At 45.3% G+C, this 24,369-nt stretch overlaps 1 protein-coding gene across 2 annotated transcripts in view; it reads right to left on the reverse strand.

Moving 5' to 3' along the window:
* Positions 1 to 5,407: 5,407 nt before the first annotated feature.
* Positions 5,408 to 24,369, reverse strand: part of CA10 (carbonic anhydrase 10) — a 488,094-nt gene continuing 469,132 nt past the window's right edge. Inside the window, exons 7-9 of one of the 2 annotated variants that reach the window (XM_049636447.1) lie at positions 11,239 to 11,393; positions 9,176 to 9,350; positions 5,408 to 6,628 (exon numbers count right to left, since the gene is read on the reverse strand). In XM_049636447.1, the coding sequence (XP_049492404.1) occupies positions 6,606 to 6,628; positions 9,176 to 9,350; positions 11,239 to 11,393 (353 nt within the window). In that variant the 3' untranslated portion in view covers positions 5,408 to 6,605. Of the gene's footprint in view, positions 6,629 to 8,748; positions 9,351 to 11,238; positions 11,394 to 24,369 lie in introns of those variants that run through there. The other variant, XM_049636446.1, reaches the window with a different exon arrangement.

Consider the following 24,369-nt stretch of genomic DNA (forward strand, 5'->3'; position numbering starts at 1 on the left):
GGTGACAGTTTGGGTCTAGTTTCATCCTAACTCTTGCCTGAAGTTAACCATTCATTATCCTTTGAATTCCCACTGAGTGTGAGCCTTGAGGTCAGGGGGCTGACTAGGCAGGAGGACTGAGTAGCCTTGTCAACTCCGAAATCCTATGAGCACAACTCATTGGAATGATGTGTCAGAACCCTGCATCCTAGGCACCCAAAGGGATCATGCTTTTCTCACATCTACTCTCCATTTATTCATTCTTTTTGAGCATCTCTACCAGGGGCAGGCAGCCTATACGTATTTGGAACTGTTTGGCAAATACCCTGTTATAGAGTGGTGGTTCTGTCTTGGCTGACGGTAGAGTCACCTGGGGCACTTTTAGAACCACCAATGCTTGGCGTCTTTCTAAGCTCCCCCCAGGTGACTCTTAAGGTCAGCCAATGTTGAGAATGGTTCTCAATGCTACTGATGGCCTGCGCTCATAGAGACTCTGGTTTAATTGGTCTGGGGATGGGAACCATTGGCAGAACTCTGTGCTTTGGGTCCACTGTGAAGAATAAGGCTAGGGGCGCCTGGGTGGCTCGGTCGGTTAAGCGCCCGACTTCGGCTTAGGTCATGATCTCACAGTTCACGGGTTCGAGCCCCACAGTTCACGGGTTCGAGCCCCACATCAGGCTCTGTGCTGACCACTCAGAGCCTGGATCCTGCTTTGGATTCTGTGCCTCCTTCTCTCTCTGACCCTCCCCTGCTCATGCTATCTCTCTCTCTCTAAAATAAACATTAAGAATAAGACTAAATGACCATGGTCTTAGTGGGAAGAACCTTTCCATTCTAGCCCCAGCTGACAGCATATTCACCTGACGCTTCTCTAGAATCAGCCTTTGCTGGCTCTGATGCTCAACAACTGTGTCATCTAAGGTAACTTTCCCTAACTTCTTTATGTATAAAACAAAGCCAAGAACTACTTGGAAGAACCTCGATGAGCACCCAATAGAATAAAAAAATACATGTAAAATATATTTAAAGAACCCAGCACCATGCCTGGTGTATACCTGGCAGAGAAGGAACCAAGCAGCCCCGAAGGAAAGGATCAAATCATTATCCTGCTTCTCATAGGAAAATTCTACATATCAACCACCTTTCTTGAGTACCTCCTATTTACAAAGAATAATGATATGATTTCTTTACCTTTTTCTCTCTGTGCATAGGAGGGAGAGATACAAAGATTAATGAAGGGATAATGTTGGAGAACTTTGGAGTGGCATGGGCAGATAGGAAAATACAGAACCACATGAAGTTCTCTATACACAACACACATCTATTTCTGTATCTGTATTTTCTAATACAGACCTGAATGAAGTACATGTGAATCAGACAAAATCAGGCTGTGTGAGCTCAGGGAGTTTTCCCTGGGGAGATCAGGGATGCCCGGGGTAGCATTTGAGCTGGGTTTCTTGAAAGGTGTGCATTTCCACAGGTGAGGAAGGACCAGAAAGCATTCTAAGCTGAGGGATAACCCGGACAGAGGTTGGGAGGCTGAGCTACGAATTTGCAGGCATCTGCTGAGAATCCATCAAGGGAAGGATTTGCCTGCTTTGCTCCAGAAGTTGAATGTTCAACCTGAAAACAAGTGGGGGATATTGGAAGTGGGCATCTTGGAGATGTGCTCCAGTTGGAGATTTCGTTTTGGTTCACTGATCCTAAGTTGAGTTGGGAATGTGTTGGAAATGTCTTGGTCAGGCCATGACTCTCAATCTCTTCCTCCTCACCCTGCCCATGGCAGACACCCTATGAAGAGCAGCTGAGCCGATTTCCTGGGTTCTGCTTTCTAATCTGTATTCCAGGTATGACAAACAGGACGTGTCCTCTCGCATTGCTCCCGGAATCTGTTTATTAAATTAGTTTGGAGTGCTGCCCCATCGGATTATCTGCTTAGCTTTGTGTTTTGGTCTCTCTCCTGGGAAGTGTCTTAGATTATCCTCCCTTCCCTCCCCCCTCAGTGTGGACTCAAATTCCCCTGATCTGAGAGCAGAGTGTGGATTTTTTTGGGGGTGTATCTTGGCCTAGGGTTTTTCACAATTGGGAGACTGGAGACTGAAGGATATGCTGAGTGGATGGTACTATGGTCTGGGCTGAGAAGATGAGGGCAGGGACTGGGGCTTGTCACAGGGCTGCAGGGCTGTGGGGAGAGAGCACTGCATGGAAGAGACACCAAGACGTTGGAACTGACAAGGCTATAATTTGCCTGTGCCTTAATTATGCCCAGTTTATCTTTCTGAACATCTGGTCTCCTGACTCACCGCCTGTTTTCATTCATTCATGATGGTCTGAAGTCTTGGAAACATTACCTATGATCTGAATCATCATGAGTGATCACCTAGGGTGGGTTTTGGAAGGCTGGTGTCAAGCCAGTATTTCAATACTGATGCTTCTCTTATTTAAAACAGGGATATTTGTTATTCAAATGCTAGACCTGGTTAGCTGAAAATTTAGGGAAGGAAAACGGCCCGGAGACATTCTGAGACCATCCAAAAAAGTTACTGTGCACAAAGATTGGGATGTGATTCCGAAAAGAGAAGACTGATGAGATAATACTGGTCTCTGGGGTCCCACGGACGCACCTTACAGGCAAGCCTTTCTCTGAGCAGGTCCTTCAGACAGGCACGTGGTTCCCAACTTTGCTGCACGTTGGAATCATCTGGGGATTTTTACAAACACCGACAGTTGGCTTCCACTCTGACTTCAGTCGTACCCAGTGCAGCCTGGGCAAACAGGTTTTTAAAACATCCCAGGAGAGTCTAGTGTGTAGCAAAGATTGGAGGCTCCCGAGTAGGAGGGAGTGGAAGTGAGCAATTTCCAGTAGCTCCTCACTTGAGTGAGCCCCAGAATCACCTGGAGGACTTGTGTAAACACACGCAGTTGGGCTCCTACCCCTAGAGTGCAGTCTAAGAATTTGCATTTCCACCCGGTTTCCCTCTGATGCTGAAAGGGCCACACTTGGAGAACCACTGGCTTAAAAGAGCGGGGTCTGGCTTTGCTGTTTATGAGCTGTGTGACCCTGTGTCACCCAATCTTAAGAAGTGCAGTTTCTGCTTTTATAACACACAGCAGCAATGGTGATTATCTGGCGGGTCTCTGTGTAGGTGAAGCGAAATGGCATTTGTAAGTTGTTTAGCACAGGGCTTGGCCCACAGGACACGTGCAGCCCACGGTAGACTTTATTGGGGTGTTATCTTATGTTCAACCGTGCCAGCCGGTGGATGATGTCCAAGTGAGTTTCTGCTCCTGCGGGTCCTACTTTCAGGCTTTCTGGAAGAGGAAAACAGTCATTCTCCTGAGCTATGAGTGCTCTGGGGTCCAGCGGGGTAAGGACCCACCCTGGGGGCGCTGGCATATGTTAATTGAGGATTCTCGGTCAAACCTTTCGGCCTAAGCTGGGTGCCTATGGGCTGCGATGGAGGACTGCTCTCCTGACCAAACTCCGTGTTACATTCCAGACACATTTAGTGCAGCGAGTTGTGGCTGTCCCGGCGTCACCATGGAAACCAAACTGCTACCGAGGGAGGTGGGCACGAGGCTCTAAATCCTGTTGGACACCACAAAAGGTGTCCTTGAGAGGGGCACTGGGGATCTTCACACCAGGTCTTCTCTTTTTCTCATGCAATCTGCCCAGCATTCTCTTCTCCATATATTTACCTCCCCTCCCCATTTTGCCAAGGAGGGAACTCGGGCATGGCATGCATATCCCTGCATGTAAGCCTGCAGCTCTGCCCGCAACCCAGCACTGCTGGCCACCTCCTTTCTGAGCACCCACGCACTTCACGTGGATAAATCTTTTTTTGTTTCTTCATGGCTTTACAGGTCAACTCTCACGGGCTTTTTGATATTTTTAAAATTTTTCTATTTTTTTTCCCTTAGAGTGGTACAAATCTAGCTAATCTTTATTGTTTCCACATGGTTTGAGGGCAAAGTGCCTCTATTTCCATTTTGTAGTTTGGGCGACCCGGTGAGTGGGGAGAAGGCACATTTGGGACGGGGCCCAGGAGCTGGGAGACCGGTGAGTTCACTCCATTTCCGGTTCTGTGTGGCCAGAGTGAAATTCTGCCTGTGCCCAGGGACCCCAGGGTGTCAGGCCTGGGTTTTCTTCTGCTTTCCCTGGACTGAGAGCTGAATGAGAGCAGAGTTAGGGAATGACAGTGGAGAGGCCATGGGAGATTGCCATGCCCACGTTCTTTCTAGATAAGGACAGTGTCCCAGGAAGGGAGTTGATTTGTATCACAGAGGATGCTAGTAATGGAACAGAGTCTAGAAGCCCTGGCCCATCTTCTTCCTCACTGGTGCTCCTTCTGTGCCCTGACACACGTCAGGCATTTACCTATATGCGGTCTGCTGGGTACCTATTACTCTTGTTTGATATTAATTGATGGCTTTTTTGTGACTGGTGCTGACCCCTCCTTGTAGAGGGAGGTATGGTATGGTCCAGAGAAACCCTGACAGGGGGGCCACACACACACGGCCTCTAGGCACCATGTATAGAACCGTCACTGGTATTGGGCTAGCTGTTTAAAGGAGCTGTGTTGCATTTAAGCCTCCCACCTCACAGAGGCGGTTACTAGCATCCCCAACATACAGATCAGAGAAGTAAAGCAAGTTGCCTAGGATCACACAGCAGGCAGACAAGTGACAGAGTGAAGGTCTGAAGCCAAGTTTGGTTGATTTACCAATATTCCCCAACCACTATATGAACCGTTGCCTGACCTTGCTGGCTAGGGAAGGTTCCGACTCAGAAAGCAGCAAGCTGCCACCTGCCTACCCTAAACCTTTGCAGATTTGCTGTTCTGGAAAAATACAATTGCTTGGAAACAGGCTCACATGTCATCACGCCTAAGGCCACCATCTAACTAACATTGGTGTAAAAAGTGAAAAAAATTCAATTAAGCGTATTATTTCAAGTATGAACCATCTGGCTGTTCTTATTTTTATTTATTTTTGTCCTTAATATGGCTAATGCGTCACTTGGCTGAAGCTTCCCATGTGCTTGCGAAGTTTCCCATTCACACAGCCCCTTCATGCCTGTGCCTTCCCTCCTTCAGAAGACCATGACAGAAAGGAGAGACGCGAGTTATTTTTAATTTTGCCACTGAACGAACATCCAGATCTTCCCTTCCAGCAGCTAAGCTTATATGTTTTCTCAACAGGGTATTAATTACCCGGCTCTGGGAATGGCCAGCCAGGCTGCTCTGAGGCTCTGCTGCCCTGCCAGCCACAGCGCAATTGCTCACGGACACAGCAGGATGCAGAGGCTTCAGCAGGGAGCATCCTCCTGCTCAATAAAGGCAGACATGGGTACCGGGTAACTTGTTAAACACATTTATTGATTTCTTGACAGTAACCAAACACAGTGAGTGACCATTATAAACAAGGAAAGAAAGGCATTCGTTTGTATTTTGTGAGATCCGGCTGCACCTGGAGAGAAAAGACACCCCCTTCCCAGGAATTTACAAGGCAAAGTGCATTCCTTCAAGGGAACATCACAGGGGGGATGGCAGTTTTGAAACGCAAGAAATCTGTCGCCTGCTATCTCAGGCTGAAGCTCACCTTGTATGAATGATCGAGCCATGGAGTGGAATTAAAGTTATACTTGCTTAGCAAATGCATTCCTGATTGCCACAAACTCAGTAAAAACTGGCTGCAAACGAACGGAACAGGTAGATGAAGGAATAAGTGAAATCAAAGAATGCAGTTGCATGGAGCCGAGGCTTCGCCTGTAAGGAAGGAGAACAGACTAAAGCCAGAAAAATGAAATGAACTCGTTAAACACATTTATTGAGCTGTTAACAATAACCAAACACAATGTATGACCTTTGGAAAACAAGAAACAGTGAATGGATCGATTCTGATCTTGGCAAATCCTACTACAGATATGTGACAAAGAGGGGAAATAATTCCATTTCTTTATAGTCTGCAGTGATATATATACAATGTGTATCTCTTCAATGTCTGTCCTTTTCTTTTTAAATTTTTGAGTAAACAGAAGAATCATAATCTAGAAATAAGTGTCCTTGGCCAACTTTGTCCTGGTTCACCTGTCACCAGCACCCTCAGAGGATCCTAGGACACCACCCGAGATCACTTGATGCCAAGAACAAAGTCCACTTGATGCTGTCGGAGCTGTGTTTCCTCCTCTCTCTCTTTTGGAAGAATTTTGTATGTACAAAGGCTGAAAAGTCTCATTGGGTAGATTTATTAGTTCAGGAAAACAGTATCAAAATTGTAATCAGGTTAACTGGTTATTTTCTTCTAAGACCTCTTATGAATGAGCCTGTTTTTTTTTCTGAAACTTGACTTCCCATCTTGGAGGCCATGTAAGTGTGTCTGTGTGTGAATACGTTTGCGTGTGTCCATGTGTGTGTGTGAGTGCTTGTGTGTGTGTGTTGGTGGGTGTGTGTAAGAGATGTGTTCCTCTGGCATGGTGTTGCAGACACTTTTCATGAAGAAAGGGCCAATCCAAAGAGTGGATGAAGCTTGAGGGAGGGAAGGAGAGAGAAGAAAGAAGGGGTATCTAGGTTACATCAATTCACAGTTGTAGCATTTCTTCTTGAGATTCTTCTTGGCCTCGTTCCTTACTTGAGGAGCCATTCATTTACTGGAAAGGAAGAAAAAAACACAGACACACACAGTACAAAACAAGGCATAGTTGAATTAATGTGAATGAAGTTGGGGGGGGGGTTACTCCAAAGGGGAAGGGACAGTTCTGGGAATTGTATGTATGTATCCCAACTACCTCATCCACTTCCTCATAAACCTCTAGGCCTGAGCTGTCCAATATGTTTGTTACCACTCACACATAGCTAACATTAATTAAAATTAATTAAAATGAAATAAAACTAAAAATTTAGTGTGCATCACCATACTAGCCACGCTTCAAATGTTTGACAGCCACGTGTGGCTAGTCGAGACCATACTGAACAATGTAGATATAGAACATTTCCATAGTCACAGAAAGCTCTAGTGGATGGCAGTGTTCTAGACCAGGGGTGGGCAAATGACAGCCCATGGGCCAAATACAGCCTGTGATCTGTTTTTGTAAATAAAGTTTTATTGGAACATGGCCACACCCATTAATTTACATAATGTCTATGGCTGCTTTCACACTACAACATAAGAGTGTAGCAGAGACCATATGACTCAAAAGCCCAAAGTATTTAACAGCTGGCCCTTTACAGAAAAAGTTTGTGATCCCTGCTCCAGACTGTAAGCTCTGCATGGGTCATATCTGTCTTCCTCACCACTGTATTCCCATCACCTAGCTAAGTATGTGCCTGGCACCTAGTAGGTGCACAACAACTAGGTGTTGAATAAAGGGAACGTTCAATGAATGAGTTGAGTATTTTTCTGGTAGTTCTGGCTAGAAGGGAACAGAAAATTGTAGTTTGGACACTCTGCATATATCTGACAGAGAAAAAAGAGGGAAATGTGGGGGAAGCAGGAGAGCTCAAGTGGGGGACCTCGGGGCAGCAGTGGTAGCTGCTTCTAAAAGCTGCCTGATAACATCCGTAGCTCCCATATTTGGACAGCACGTTATTGCTACAAAGGGCTTCCCCACCCAGGCTCTCATTTGCTCCTCACAAGTCATGAAGTAGATGGTATAGGGACTGTCATGAAAAAAGCCAGGCCCTGGGGGAAATGACTGTTGGGTTTACATGGCTTGGTAGTGACAGAACCAGGCCTGGAGCTCAGGTGTGTGGATTCCCTGCTGAAGGCATCTGCATGACTTTCTTCTGTCTCCATCTTCCTTTCCATGTTGAGGGTTTACCACAACGGCTGACAGTTACTGAGCATGCATAAGGGAAGAGAGGGAGCTGGATATGGACAACAGGGTTATAGGAGGCAGGAGTCATCTTAAATGTCCTCTTTAGTTGGGATAATAGTCACTTCTAGAAACACAGCACTGGAAAACGATGTGCTCACACATAGTTCCTCGTTGGATCCCATTGGCCTGGCATCCAGAACATTTGCTTGCCTTTTGGGAGAAAGGTGGGTGGAGACCACCGTGCACATAGCTAAAAACTTGAAGGCTTCTAGCTGTCCTGTTCTAACAAATAACACTGGAAAATCAGCCTTGCTGGGCCCTTGGTAAAATGGCAATAAAAACGTTGTCTTATGACTAAGCAAAATCAGTCAGAGAAAGACAAACACCATATGATGTCACTCATATGTGGAATTTAAGAAACAAAACAAACAAGCAAAGGGAAAAAGAGAGGAGGGTGCAAACCAGGAAACAGACTCTTAACTACAGAGAGCAAACTGATGATTACCACGGGGGGAGGGGGTAAGTGGGGGGATGGGTGAAATAGGTGACGGGGATTAAGGAGTGCACTTGTTGTGATGAGCACAGGGTGATGTATGGAAGTGTTGAATCACTATACCATATACCGGAAACTAATATTACACTATAGGTTAACTAACTGGAATTTAAGTAAAAACTGAAAGAAATAGAAAAAGGAGAAAAACCTCCCTGGTTCCCATAAGTTTAAAGTGATATGGCGTTGTCGATTCTACAAGCTTGAGATAAGGTCTGCAATTTTGGGAAATGTCCTTAGTGTAATGACTTGTAACTATTTATATAAAAAATGTATATAACCCTACACCAAATGTTCCTTCATGGGAGCACTCTCTTCTTTGTGAAGATTGTATATACCTGGCAGCTGTCCTAACTTGGGCTCCGATAAAACTTTCTTCCTTCCTTCCTTCTTTCCTTTTTTTTTTTTTTTTTTTTTTTTTTTTTAATGCTGTCTTGCTTGAACCAGAAGGGATTTGAAGGTTTGAGCATTCCCCCCACCCCCGGCGCCCCTGCCTCACCTCTCTATCTCTATCTTTCCTTTCTCTTTCTTTCTTTTTCTTTCCCTATCTATCTCTATCCCTATCCCTAACTCTATTGCTATCTCTAATATCTCTCTCTATCTCTACCTCTTTCTCTCTCTCTCTCTCTCTCTCTCTCTAATTTCTATCTCTAATGATATATAGGTTTTACCAACAGGAAAACATGATACAAATGGAAGGTGGTGGTCTCATCGTCATTTGTAATCATGGTTCTTATATTGGGAGCTAACACCAGGCCTTTAAGAGCCAGCCTAAACAAGATGGCTGAGCTCTGGCTGGGGTCGACTGCCCTCGGAGCCACTGCACCCACCTCTATACTGAAGCTTCTGGGCTCGGTTGTTTGGACAGTCCTTCCCCTGTAAACTGAAGTTGATGTTGGTGCGGATGCAGCGGTTATTGAGCGGCTGCACAGGCCTGAAGTTGTCACTCATGCTCAGAAAGATCTGAGATGGCTGATTCTGGCTGAGCAGGCGTAAGGAATGCATCTGTGGAGAGAGACACAGCTGAGTCCGACCCATTCTCCTAAATGCACTAGGGAAAAAGGAGGACCGCGTAGACTGTGGCCACGCCTGGTGGTACTGGCTGCCTGGGAGAGGGCATGTGAGCCCTGCAGAGACCCTTGTTTCATGGATTCAGTTGTGCTGCAGGCCCACTGATGCCTCCGTGCATGGAGTGAGCCTTGCTTCTATCTGACTAGGTCATACATGGCTCTGAACAAGTCCTTTTGCTCTCTCTTATCCTCAAATACACTCTCTGTCAAAGGAGGAAATCTATCTAGTTGTTCTCCAGTGTCCTTTTTTTTCCTCTGACACCTCATGGTTTGATAACTTTCACTAATTCAGGGAATCATTCCCCCACATGGGTATTAGCCAAACGGTAGTGATTCGTCCCAGGGTCGGAGCTACATTACGCTGGATCAATCTGGTTCATTTTCTGTGATTATCAGGACCAGGTGGCTGGAATGGAGCATTTTCTACCATGTTCCACCCCAGGACTGTGAAGCAAAGGAAGAGTCTCCAACAGAAAAGAAGAATAAAGCATATGTGCAACAAGGAGCAGAGAAGAACAGGGAGGATGGACTTCTCATGAATTCCTGACAGCAATTTCTGATCTCAACTTCCACGAGATGCCCCCATATCTCTTGAATACATCCTTTTCCCTAAGTTTAAGTCATCTGGAGGGGGTGCCTTGTCACCTAAAGAATCCCAATCACTACAGATAGGATCAGAGCCTTCAAATGGTTCAGACTGTTGGCTTGTGAGAACATATTCTGTCAAGGAGACTGGATAAGGAGATTGGATTCTACTTCCTTTGCTCATCTATCTTCCTTTTGAGTTTTTATAGACGCTCACCATCAGAGAAGTCCAAACTCGAACAGATGTAATTTACCCCCCCTCGTTATAAAGAGGAGGAGTATTCCCTTCACATAAGTGGGGGTGACAGCTTTAGGAGCACACAGTTGAGCCATTAGCAAAGCTGGCACCAGGTGGCCACTGGTTCTCATGCAGTTCGGAGGAATGCTAGTCCGGTGAGGTGCTCTAAAAAATCCCACATTCAAATAGGTTCGTGAAATGCTAAACATCCCGTGCCTTCCCTTGGAGACGGACACATGTATTATCAATTTAAAGGCCCTGAGAAGTTTCCCAATAAGAAAATCTATTTAACTTTTTTTTTTTAAATCCAGCTTTTTCAAACATATTTCGACATATCCATTTTGCTCACTTGCTGTCTGAACATCACAGCTGTCACACTTTGGGAACCCTGCTCTCTTTTCTCATTCAGACAGGTGGGATGGTTCTATCTATAATTAGTTCACGCTAAGCCTTTTCAGAGGCTGGTTCTTCAAACACAGGTGTGGTGATTTCAATTGTGTATCCCCAGAATTCATAAATTGAAGTCCTAACCCCAGCACCTCAGAATGTGACTTTATTTGGAAATGGGGTCATTACAGATGTAATTAGCTAAGGTCATAACGTGGGCCCTGATTCATTATGACTGGTGGGACTGGTGGCCTTATAGAAAAGGGGATTTGGACAGAGACACAGAGGAAGAATGCTATGTAAAGATGAAGGCAGAGCGGGCAATGCTTCTACAAGCCAAGGAGCACCAGAGATTGCCAGCAGCCCACCTGAAGGACAGGTGTGGAACAGTTTCTTCCTTACATCCCTTGGAATGGATCAACCCTGCTGACACCTTGATCTTGGATTTACAGCTTCCAGAGCTGTGAGGCAGTACATTTCTGTTGTGTAAGCCACCAAGTCTATGATGCTTCATTGAAGCAGTCCTAGCAAACTGATACAACAGGCGCTCCACAAACCCAGTCGGTCTTTATACCGTCTTCCCCATGAGCTAAAAGACCCCGGAAAAGCTCACCTGCATCCTGGTTATGTACACAGGTTTGTTCATTATTATCCAACTTGCTGTCTCATAGCAGGGTGGGATAGTCATCGACCCATCATAAGTAATGAAACTAGAGGTCTCTGGATATAGTTCCTCTATATTAAGTCCCTGTAGTAAATATGCATCATCTAGAGAAGAAAATAAGAAAGATTTAAGAGTTAGGTTTCTTGAGAAAGTGTGATATTGCTGATAATTGTTTTTTTTTTCTTTTTCTTTTCAGACTCCAGAAGACCATATCTGCTAGGACAGGCTATAGTAATGAACAGCTTCCTGCCCCCACCCCCCAATCTCAGTTATTTTTAAATTTTGTAATGTTTTATTTATTTTCAAGACAGAGAGAGACAGAGCATGAGCAGGGGAGGGGCAGAGAGAGAGGGAGACACAGAATCTGAAGCAGGCTCCAGGCTCTGAGCTGTCAGCACAGAGCCCGACGCAGGGCTCAAACCTACGAATGGTGAGATCATGACCCGAGCCAAAGTTGGACACTCAACTGACTGAGCCACCCAGAGAATCTCAGTTATTTTAAACAACAAAGGTTTATTTCTTGCTTGTGTACATGTTCACCCTAGGTTGGCTGGGAGCTGCCTCCATGTCACTGCTGTTCACACTCAGGGACTCGGGCCCATAGAGCAGCTGCCATTTAAGACCCTTGTGAGTAGCAATGATAGAAAGCAAGCATGATGAAGCATATGTTGTCTCTTAAAACTTCCATCCTAGAAGGGACACATGTCACTTCTGCTCACACTTTGGCAGCCCAAGAAGTAATATGGTCAAGGTTGACAACGGGGATTCAAAGAAGCACATTTCTCCAGCAGGATGGGGGCAATGAATACTGGCGAACAGAAATGTGGTCACTACAAGGACACAGGAAAGAACCAAGTCCGTGGTGATGGCCCCTGAGACCTAGACCCATAGCATTATAGTCATAATGAAATATACAATTAAAGGCTTCAGGACCTATTGAAACATTGCCTGGTCACCATTCTTATTTGTTTACATTGCTCAATTAAAAGGACATTAAGAAAACACTTTTAGAAAGAAAAGCAAATCAGGCCAGATCCTACCATGAGATTCAACAGTTAAGTTCAACAATGGATTTCATTTTTGTGGATCTCCTCTCTATCGGGCCCATGTACATAGCCTTTTCTCTTTTTACACGTATTTGAGGTAGTCACACTCATATGTGTTTTAGTATTAAGTATGCTTTTTCAATTACAAAAGTGACATAAGTATATATCAGACTATATGGAAAAAAGAGAGAAAACAAGAGGATAATAAGCACCTCGATCAACTAAAAACAGTTGCCGTTTTGGTTTGTTTCATTCTGATTTTTAAATTCAACACACTGGTTGTACTTTGTAAACACTGAATGTACTGAAGTTTTCAAATATCCACAAATTCCAATGAGCCTCTCTCACTCCTATCCTCTATGATCCCTCCCCTTCTTTCCGTGCACTCTTACTTTCTTCTCCTGGCTTCCAAAATGCCATGCTTGGTATTCCTATTTTTTTTGGTCATTCCTTCTCAGGTTCTGTTGCTGGCTCCTGATTTTCCACCTGCTTCTCTGTGTTGACATTTATTGGGGGACATGTCCAAGGCTTTTTCCCCCCCTCACTCTACAGTGAGAAGACCATTTACATTCATGGCTTCCACTGCCCTCTCTATCTTGGTGATTCCAGATCTAAGTGTCCAGGGGTCTTGCATTCCCAGTTTATCATAAGTGTCCACCACTGTGGCCAGTCCAGGAGGCCCAGAGAATGCACGACAGGAACCCAGTGCCTAGCAGGTGGAGGGATGAGCCTGGTTCCTCCAGTCCTCCTAGATCCTCTCATCCACGTTTCTAATGCCCAGTGGAAAAGGACTAACTCTTCAATAGTCGACATCATCTCTCAGGTTTAGTACTGTGCACATATAATGCTAAAAAAAGGACTTTCATATTCAGCTGGAAACTCACAGTGACCTGTAAAACTGGTCAGGCGGATAATAACTCCTCATTGACAAGAAGCTTAAGATCAGAGAGGCACAGTAACATGCCTAAGGTCACAGAGCTTGCTGGTGACTTCAGAGTGGGAACTGGAAGCCAGCTCTCCTGACTTCCAGACCAAAGTCATTCATTCACTCAACAAATGTTCACTAAGCACCTCTTTGTGCCAGGCATAGGGTTAGGGTCTGGGGATAGAGCAGTCAACAAGATAGATGCAGTGTCCACCCTCATTTTATTGAGGAGACAGTGCCCACCCTCATTTTATTGAGGAGACAGACAACAAATGGCAAAATAAACACATGTGGGCTCTTCTATCAGATGGTGGTGAGCGCACCTTGGTCAGGCCTGTTCCTACCTTCTGATCCTGAGAGCATCAAGGATGCTAATCCATTTTCCTGGGCAGAGGCCCCCTACCTTCTGCATCTCCAGAAATTTCTCACTCAAGTTTCTCTGATAAGAAAGAGTCATCTCTGTCAAGGGAACTTGAACTTCAGTGCTCCTTCCCTCGTCAACTGAATTAAGAACAAATCAACTGATTCAGTGGTTTGGAATGATGTAAATAAAACCACCATTTCCCTCCTCCTTCCCCAAATGCTCTGACTGCCCTGATGGGGGGAATTGAACATCTCTAGAGCTTTGTCCACAAAATGACCATAAGACAGACAGAGAGGCCAAGCTGGATTTGGAGACCGACCCTAGGAGAAAGGACTTTTCTTTCAATTTCCATTTAAATGTATCTACCTTCCTATCCAAATATGAAGGAATCAGGACAAGCCCGGAGAGGTGCAATGATTGGAGTATGGCTGGACTGGGTCTGTACCCTGCCCTGTATGGTCAGATGCTTCTCTAATAAAGCCATAGTGTCCAGAGCACATGCCAATGTGATGGTCCTTGAGAGTCAGATCAGGCCTCAACACAGTAAGCTTCTGTTGAATATCCATTATTTGGCTCTCACTGTTTCTTAAGCCCCTAACGTATGTCAAGCACTAAGCTAAGTGTAGGTGAGCAGGATGTAATTAAGTGAATGTAGCAAGGAGCCACAGAGACAGTGACATATATCTGTACTGTGTCCACTGAGAGGTTGTCAGTTCTGCCTAGGGGTGGGACTCGGGAGAGTATTAATGGAGGACCTGACCCGAACTGCATTTTGAATGACAGGAGGTAATCAATGTAGCTGCCAGTGGGGTGAGTGTCAACGGCACTGTAGGGAAAGAACTGAGGATGGAGAGAGAGAGACTCCCCTTGGAAGAGGGCTGGAGTGCTGGTCAGGTGCAGAGGGAGGGAGGGGTGTTGTGCAAGATGAAGTTGGCCGCTGGCACAGGCCACACCCGGGAGGTCCTTCTCTGCACTATTGGGAGTTTGGGCTTCATCCTGTAGGCAATGTGGAGGCACTGAAGGGTTTACAGCAGGGGAGTGGCAAGATCAGATCTGCACTTAATGATGCTTGCTCTGATGGCGGTTTGGCCTGAAGATTAACATACTGAATGAGAGAAGGAAGCATTCGGCACATCTTTATTAAAGGTCAATGCGATTTGTTTAACCAAGCTTGCACGCAGAGCATATTGGGTACTCTAGCGTGCTGCTATTATTGTATTTTATTTTATTTGGGGCGGTGGAGAGGAGGGAAGGAAGGAGGCAGCAGCATGAGTAGCATTGCAGGCATGGCTGGAAATAAGAAAAAGAACATTTATGTTTCTCTGAAACTGTCACCAGGCTCTGTGTTGCATCCATGTTGGAGGAAAGTGTCGGTGTGTGTGGGTGGTGGTGGGGGGGGGCAGGCTAGGAGCAAGACGCCCTGTTAGTGAATTTAACCCACACAGTAGGGTAACAGTGTGCTTCCAAAACACTGGCATGCCCGTATCCCAACTCCACCTGCTGGGGTCCTGCCAGGAGGTTCCTCTTCGCCCACATCCCTGAGAGATGCAACACTCTGTGAGAGAACTCAGTCAGCTTGTGGGTGCTTCCACTCTGCCCTGCTCCCCCTTTGCTGCTTTCTTTCCACGAATCTTGCTAATATTCATCCTTCACCTTTTGACCTTTTTGAAATAAAGATTTTATTTTCAAGTAAGCCCAAACCCAACGTGGGGCTTGAACTCAAAACCCCGAGATCAGAGTCACACCCTCTACTGTCTGAGCCCTCCAGGTGCTCCACCTTTTGCCCTTTTTATTTCCTCACACCACAGAAGTTGGGAAGACTGAGTGTGAAGACTGTGAGGACTGGACTCAGACCTGTCTTGGGGAGTGCTGACATCACTGCTCACCTTCTGTGTGGCCTTGGATGTGCAGGTAACCACTCCAGCCTCAGTTTTCACATCTATAGTATGCAGATGGTTGGGGTAACCAATGGACTGAATGTGTGTGACCCCCCCCCCCAAATTCGTATCTTGAAGTCCTAGCCCCTAATGTGACAGTATTAGGAGGCAGGGCTTTGGGGAGATAATTAGATCATGAGGATGGGGCCCTCATGAATGGGATTAGCGCCCTTATTAAAGGGACTCCAGAGAACGCTCTCACCCCTTCTTCCATGTGAAGATGCAACAAAATTTCTGCAACCCAAGACAGGGTCCTCGCCAGAATCCAACCATGCTGCCTGGCATCTTGATCTTGGAATTCCAGCCTCTGGAGCTGTCAGAAGTAAATCTGTTTGTAAGCCACCTGTCTGTGGTAGTTTATGATAGCAGCCCAGACTAACTGAGACCGAGTACTTGCCTCAGAGTTGTTTGAAGAATAAGATCACGCTTTTCGAGTACAGATGGTCTCTAACTTTGGATGGGTCAATTTACGATTCTTCAGCTTTGTAATGGCGTGAAAGTAATACTCATCCAGTAGAAACCATACTTCGAATTGTCCATTTGGATCTTTTCCCAGGCCAGCAATATACAGTATGATCCTCTCCCATGATGCCGGGCAGCGAGCTGAAGCTCCTAGTCAGCCTCTCCATCACGAGGTTATGTAAACAACCATTCTGTATCCAGAATGGTAACCGCCAACCATTCTGTACCCAGATACAACCGTTTATATTCCGTTCTCCACTTTCAGTGCAGTATTCAATAAATTACATGGGATAATCAACACTTCATTATAAAATAGGCTTTGTGTCAGATGATTTTGCCCAACTGTGGGCTAATGTGAGTATTCTGGACATGTTTAAGGTCAGCGAGGCTAAGCGATGATGGTGGGTAGGTGGGGTGTATTAGCGGCATTTAAAAAAATTTTTTAATGTTTATTTATTTTTAATTTTTTTTTAACGTTTATTTATTTTTGAGACAGAGAGACAGAGCATGAACGGGGGAGGTCAGAGAGAGAGGGAGACACAGAATCTGAAACAGGCTCCAGGCTCTGAGCTGTCAGCACAGAGCCCGACGCGGGGCTTGAACTCACGGACCGCGAGATCATGACCTGAGCCGAAGTCGGCCGCTTAACCGACTGAGCCACCCAGGCGCCCCAATGTTTATTTATTTTTGACAGACAGAGAGAGAGAGAGAGAGACAGAGCATGAATGGGGGAGGGGCAGAGACAGAGAGGGAGACACAGAATCTGAAGCAGGCTCCAGGCTCTGAGCCATCAGCACAGAGCACGATTCGGGGCTGGAGCTCACAAACTGTGAGATCATGACCTGAGCTGAAGTCAGCCACTTAACTGACTGAGCCACCCAGGCGCCCCAATGTTTATTTATTTTTGAGAGAGAGAGAGAGAGACAGACAGAGAGAGAGAGAGAATGAGTGGGGGAGGGGCAGAGAGAGAGAGAGGGAGACACAGAATCTGAAGCAGACTCCAGGCTGCGAGCTGTCAGCACAGAGCCTGATGTGGGGCTTGAACTCATGGACTGAGTGATCATGATCTGAGCTGAAGTCGGACACTCAACAGACTGAGACACCCAGGTGCCCCTAGTGGCATTTTTGACTTGGGATATTTTCAACTTATGATGGGTTTACTGAACACAGTCCCATGGTAAGTCGAGGAAGATTTGTACTTGGCACATGCTGTGCTGGGTAGCATTGATGGCAATCCTGCTTCCTCACCCAGGATGACTACTTCCCCAGGATAACCACGCTTGACCTCCCTGAGGTCTCCTGACTCTCCCCAGCTGGGTTAGTGGTTCATTTTCCACCATATTTGCTGACTCTGCTTGCCAAGAATAACTTACTATTTAAACGTCCCCACTACCCTGTGAGCCTTTGGAGAAGGGCTTCTGTCTTTTACCTCTGAATCCCCAGGCCTCAGCATGAGGTCCACCACATAGTGGGTGCTCAACAAACACTGATGGGATGAATCAGCAAAAACGGTTTCTGCCCAGCAGCTCCACCTGGTAATGATGCTGGGCAGAAACTAAAGGAAGAAGAGGAAATATCATTTGTCAGATGATGGAGAAAAATCTCGGAGGCTCCAGTTCGTACCATTAGCTTAAATACATACTGCTCACTACTACTCCCATATATATCACACCCCAAGATATCAGGGCGAGAGACCGGTGCCAGTCTTCAGCTGGCATTACCGTGTTTCTACACCAAACACGTCTATCCCTGTATTTACATTGCTGAAATTGGCATGCATTTAACATGTAATGTTTGTCCTCATGAATTATCACTCTGCCTCAGGCTGCCTTTAAGTCAGGGTTCCATCTTTCAGGGAATAGAGTTTGAGAACCCCAGGCTACATTTTTACAGCTTCTTTTTTCCCCAAGGAGACTTGCTTGGTGTATTTGGTGGGATAAACATAAACAAGTTCACCCAAACAAATTTACCCTCAGTAGCTCATGTGTCGGCTATATCTTTATAGTACCGGAAGACCCCTTGGATACTCAATAGGTATAGAATAGTTACATGCGGTTCATAGCCCGATTTTATTCTTTCAAATGACTGGAGAAGTCAACAGCTGTGCTTTTTAATTTTATGACATGCCCTTGCTGAATCTGTGATTCATCTTCTACTGAGTTCTTGGTCATGGATACAATTCTCAAGCTGACTTTTTCTTACTTATTTTTATAAGTAAAATGTATGATGATGACACACCCAGGACTGCTTAGTGGGGGAATCGTTCCCTTCATCTGAGCTCCAACAGCAGCCTCTATTAAATGTGTCGTGTTTACTTATGTGGATCACTGAGAGATTTAACATCACCCAGTCCCTGCTTATGAAGTTCTCATTCAAAGAGAATGACGCCAATGAGAAAAAGGCATGGTGGTTCCAGAGATCGATCCTGGGCTTGCTTCTGATCAATAAGGAACTATTTGGCAATTTTCTCACATGGAATGACATTTCCTCTCATAATCTGCGGCAAATCCAAGTGAAATGAAAAAAGGCAATTACTAAAGAATAAAGTCATATGATTTTTTGTTTTATACAAACAATCAGTGAAAAACAGGGCCTCTAAGAATTGGATTCATGGAGGTAAGCCCCTCCTTTTCTGTGCCTCACTTCCCTGAGTTACTGCTTAGATTGCAACATGGCAAGCAGTGTGCTGCATTTCTCATTCTGTGACAACATCTCCAAAGCCATTCTTTTGAAATGAAAGTACAAGTTCAATTAAGCATAGAGAGAGGCACCAGGAGCAATATGCTTAAACTCCCTGGTGATATTTCATCACATTTACCACTGTGTCCCTCTGAGGAGCGGGTGCCTGGAACACTTCCCAAGGAGCTGAGAGGTATGAGGCAGTCACAAGTTGGTCTCTCCTTTCCTATGCATTCATCTTTTAGCCGGGGTCAGGGTAGGGGACCAAAGCAAAGTTGTAAGCAGGAAAGACTGAAAACAGTGTTTTAAGGGGCTCGTACCATGCGTCAAATCACCATGTTTAAAATCTCTCCTCTAAATGCCTTTGGTTGTGTGTCTTTATTTCCTTGGAGGAAATATATTAGGACAACAGCCAGAACTGTTAAAGTTTGGAATCTGTGATCTTTTGGATTCATAATGGGCTGAAGTTCAGTACTGTATTTACAATCTATGAAATGAATGGACTATGTGAGAGAGAATGAAGCTATCCAAATGATACTCTGTCCTAGGACATCGGAAGAAAGCCTTCATTTATACGTAATGTTCTAATAACTACTCCCTGTTCTCAATTTAAGAAGGCTCTTTGCACTCCATTAGTTTACTGGTTTCACCCTTGAAAATATCATAAAATTGCTTTAAAAAAAATAACACCAGCTTGATGAAGTCAGGTGGATACTAAAATGATAAGAATGTTACCTTTTATGTAATTGGGGCTGCTAATTAATTAACACAAGAAAAATGGAGGGATATTGGCATTCTTACACGATACTACATTAAAAAATTAAAATACTTCGCGTAAATTACTGATATCTCCTCCAGAAAATCCATTCAGAAAATCCATTTTTCAATGTCATGATTCCGGTCTTGACCCTCAATCTATTGAAGGGGAATTTCACTTTAATAAAATGGATTTTCTTTAGAAGACCTTCTAAATTCAGCCTGAAATTAATTCAGGCTGGTCTTTTCCATTGTTGGCCTGGGTTTGTGAGAGTGTTTTCTAAGATTTGCTCAGACATATGAAATCTAAGCTTCCAAGGAAAGTAGAACGTCACTAGGCCATTACTACCCCACTGCATGGCTTCATATACAGGAGCTGTCCTTCGCTTAAAGTAAGCCGTATTGTGTGCCCAGCACTGTATTCACTGCGAATATAGTTTTTATTTGGCTTCATAGTGATCTTTCTCCCACTCGTCCTTTGGACAATTTAGGACCACACAAAATAATATAGCTAGTTTACACCAGTCATTGTCTAGGCAACAGACTACCTTGCTTAATCCTCACCCAACCCTCTCAATATCAGTCTGACTATCCTCCTTTTACTGACGAGGAAATCGTAATTTCAGAGATGTTATGAAAACTGCCTGAAGTCGCACAGCCAAGGAAGTGGTAGAGACAGGAGCCCAGGTCTGCTCAGTTCTCTCTCTCTTCACGAGAGCACGTTACTTTCTCTAAGTATGGTGGTTTCACCACCATGGTATCTGGCTTCCAAAATTTCTAGTCCTTTTGGTAAGATTCTCCTTCTGGTTGTCTTTTACCTATTCCCTGGCATTGATTTTCTTAACTGGCTCAATAGAATTACTTTGCACAATTGCTTTTTTCTGAGTCCTCTGATCTGTGACCAACTCAAGCAAATAGTTGCCATTTTGTGGTGATTGCACCCTGTGCTTCCATGCTTGCTCCCACTCACCTGCACCTCTTTAGCTAGTTGATGAGACAGACACACAAGAGCCTCTTCCAGGGTGGGATTTAAAAGATATCTTTAGAAATGATTTGCAATCCTAAGTCATGGGGATTTGAGCTGCTCTTTCAAAAACGAGGACATGTCCCGCCTCTCTTCTCTATTTATTCTCACTCATGATTTCACCCAGGTTTAAATGCCATCTGGATCCCAATGACTTCCACATTTATATCTTCAGTTCTCTCTCCTGAAATCCAGACTCATATCTAACTGCCCACTCCACACCTCTTCTTGGATGCCCAATAGACATCTCAAGCTTAACACATTAGAAAATTCTGATTCCTTTCCCCACCCACGAATATGCTTCATCTCAGTCTTCCCCATCTCCACTGATGAGAGTGTCCTCCCTTCAGTTGCTCAGGCTAAAAGCCTTACAGTCATCTTTGATTCCTTGCTTTTCCCTCATATCACAAATCTGATCTATCAAGAAATCTTGTGGTTCTTCCTTCAAAATATACCCAAGCATTTCTCACCACCCCATCCACATTGGCCTGGGATTACTATTGACATTGTCAAGTCACTTGGATTGTTGAAAATTATCTCCCAATGTTGACCTTTGCTCCTCTACTGTCTCCTTCCAATGAAGCGACCAGAGTGATCCTTATCAGCAGATGGTGTCACTGTTCCAAGTCTTAGACTGATTTCTCCTAACAATGGCCTCCAAGAGAAAGAATGATGGGGAAGATTGACCCCCATCTGGAACAAATGTCTATGCCTTCTCTGGTTACTCTGTTTGCCAATGATGGCAGTGCTGCTGTGTCCTTCTGGATGATGCTGATTTCCATTAGTGGTCCCATGCCAAGGCATAGGCAAGAGTTGCAGAGAGCTTAGGATGGAATGAACCTGAACTTTCTTTCTTTTTTTTTAATATGAAATTCATTGTCAGATTGGTTTCCATACAACACCCAGTGCTCATCCCAATAGGTCCCCTCTTCAATGCCCATCACCTGAACTTTCAGTGTGCCCACAAGTTCTGTGGCTAGTGTATGTCCCTTCCAAGTGGAAACAAATGCAAAATGCGAGGAGATGACTCTTGACATAGAACCAAAGTTAGAATTAAGAAAAAAACATGCTGATGAGTTTTATGCAATGTGAAAGGATCAGCCTTACAACTAGTTCTAAGACCTCAGAGGTAAGGTTTTTCTCTATCCTTAGAGAGGAAGCATGATGGGAGGATGAGGGCATAGAAAAGTTCTTAGGAGGACTTATGTTTGAATCCTTGTTCCTTCACTATGGAGGACCAGATTACTGTTCAGGGAATGTTCACTCCCTTCCCATCCCCACCTCCATGGGAGGATTCTGAGGTTGGGCTTGGCCATGTCTCTTTCTTTGGCCAGTTAAAACTGGATAGAAGTGACAGTGTGTGAGTTTCAAGCCTACACCATAAGTAACATCACACATTTCTGACCTTCACCATCAGAAGTACTTGCCATGGGTATCTTCCTGATCCCAGAGAAGTGACAGCCAAGCCACCCAAGCTGCAGCAGGAAATATCAATGCTGCTTGTTGAATGTTTGTTTGTTATGCAGAAGTTGCTGACATACACAATCACTTACTAGATGTATGTCCTTGTCAAATCGTTTTACTTCCTGGGCCTTGGTTTCCTCATATGTACACTGGGATAGCAAATCATACCCACTTTGAAGGTGGGTACTTTGGGAACACTAGGTAAGGTGTTGCATGAAAGCTATTAGCACAGAGCCTGAAATGTTGAAGGTGCTCAGTGTCGCTTCCCTACTCCTGATACTCAGCACATTGTGGAGTGCGTACCATGTCTAAGTGAGTGGGGCAAGTTGAAGTTATGCTGGGGTGTCATTTTGAGTAGCAGCAGAAGAATGGGCTGGTTGGGAGAGTGGGTGTGGGTCGGGGTCATGTGTCCCTGGGGAGTGTGGTTGGGTGGCAGTGGGGGAAGGGTTTGATTTCTTTCAATCTTACTTAGAAGTACAGAAGCAGGGTAGCCTGATAGATGTCCCTGATCAGGTGGTGGTGTCTCCACTGGAACTCAGCGGCTGATGCTAGCACGTCTCCAGAGCCTCTGGGGAGGCTTCCAGGCTTGTGTTTCCCACCCACTGCCTGCTTCCTAGTAAATGATTCCTGCTTCAGAACATCCCCCACTTGCTACCAGGCCAACTTTCCACAGGCTGGCTGCGTCAGAGAGTTTAGCGGATGGAAGAGTGCTGGCGCTCTCCTGCTGAGCAAATCAATCCCTTTTGGCCACAGTGTCCTGCACATAGCAGCGTCGAGGTCATTCCTACTGGTAGGGCCATCATTATCCCTGTGGCGCCTGATAAAGGTGCTACTGGGAATGCCTCCATTATTGCCCAGAGTGTAAGAGCACAAATACCTGTGATTATGGGGCCAAAAGCAGTTACCTCTCCCCATGTGGGGTCTCTTTATCTTGCTTTCATTCCCTTTCTCTTCCCTTCGCGTGACAGATAGATTATGAGGGACAGAAGGAGAAGGGGGTGCTCCCACTCTCTTCCATTTGCATTTCTAGGGGTGAGGGCGTTTATGCAAATCAGTCTTCTGCAGAAACTCCTCAGCCTGGCATCAAGACCCTTCGATATCTGGACCCAAATGACCTCTCCTGTCACTCTCTCTGCCCCTGTCACTAACACTGCAGGGGCCACTCATTCCTCTATTAATTCAAGCCTAACCCATGTTTATTGTGGGCGCTGCAATGGACAGCTGATGAAGGCAGAGTTCCTTCCTCTGAACCCTTCACAGTCCTTGTAATGCTCTTCTTGCTTTGGATGTGGCCCTCTGTGCTTGGAATGTCCCCCCTCCTTCCCTCTTTTTCCTTTCTGCCATCCCCCCCTCCTTCCTTCCTTCCCTCCCTCTTCCTCTTTTTCCTCCCTTGCTTCCTTCCTTCCTCCCTCTTTTCTTCTCTCCCCTCCCCCCCTTTCCCACATCTCTCTTTCTCCAGCAAAGTTATTCATTGATTCAGTCCTTATTTTAAAGGCACCTGCTTTGTGCACCCGTGCCATGTATTCTAGGCAGTTTTTCCATGATCCCAAAGAGTTCTCTCCAGTTTTTTTTTTTTTTTTTGCATTATGTTTGTTACATAAATCTCTATAATGCACTACCGTATGTCTGTCTCCCGACCTAGAGTGAGGACCCTGTGGACAGAAAACACGTCCTGTTGATCTATCTTGTGGCACCTAGGATCCACTCAGTAAATATTTGTGGAGTGAGTGAACAACTGAATGAAGGTCTTGGGTTTTCACATTGTGATCCACTTCAGCTATTGTCAAAGTCTTCCTTCTCAATCCCCACGGAGCTGATGGGGCGGCAGTCAGCAGGGATGCCTCATTCAAAACAGATGAAGCTGAAGTTTCCCTTACCCACAAAAGGGCCATCTGTCATTGGTTCTGACAAGATCTGTCCCCCTGGCTCTCCAGCCCCTTGTTTGCACAAGGATTGGTACCAGTTCCTGAGGAAGGCCACCTTTCTGTAGCTCAGACCCCCGTGGAGGGTTTCATTTTCGACAGCAGCCACATCACTTAATATTAATCAGACCTGTGCTGGGGGTGGGTTGGGGGAGGAAAGTCCCACTAATGAGTGACTCTGCAGCTGGCAATCTGTTAGATTGTGTGTTGGGGCTTAATGTGTGATTTCATGGCTTTTCACGGTCTCTAAACTGCAAATTCAAGATTATTTGAAAACATTTTATTTAATTTTCATGCTTTTTTAATCAAAAAAAGTTAAAAGACTAATAATATTTTATGGGCAGTTATAAAATGTGCTCTTTGCACACAAAATAGGAACGCCTTCCTTAGATGAGTAACTTGAGTGTATACTGAGAGAGGACTCCATAGGGGCTCTGGTGAGGAAGGGCGGGTAGGTTTTGGAGACAACTCATTCTTCCAGGTGATGTCCATCTAGGGGGA

The sequence above is a fragment of the Panthera uncia genome, chromosome E1 (assembly GCF_023721935.1).
Source record: "Panthera uncia isolate 11264 chromosome E1, Puncia_PCG_1.0, whole genome shotgun sequence".
Classification (NCBI taxonomy): domain Eukaryota; kingdom Metazoa; phylum Chordata; class Mammalia; order Carnivora; family Felidae; genus Panthera; species Panthera uncia.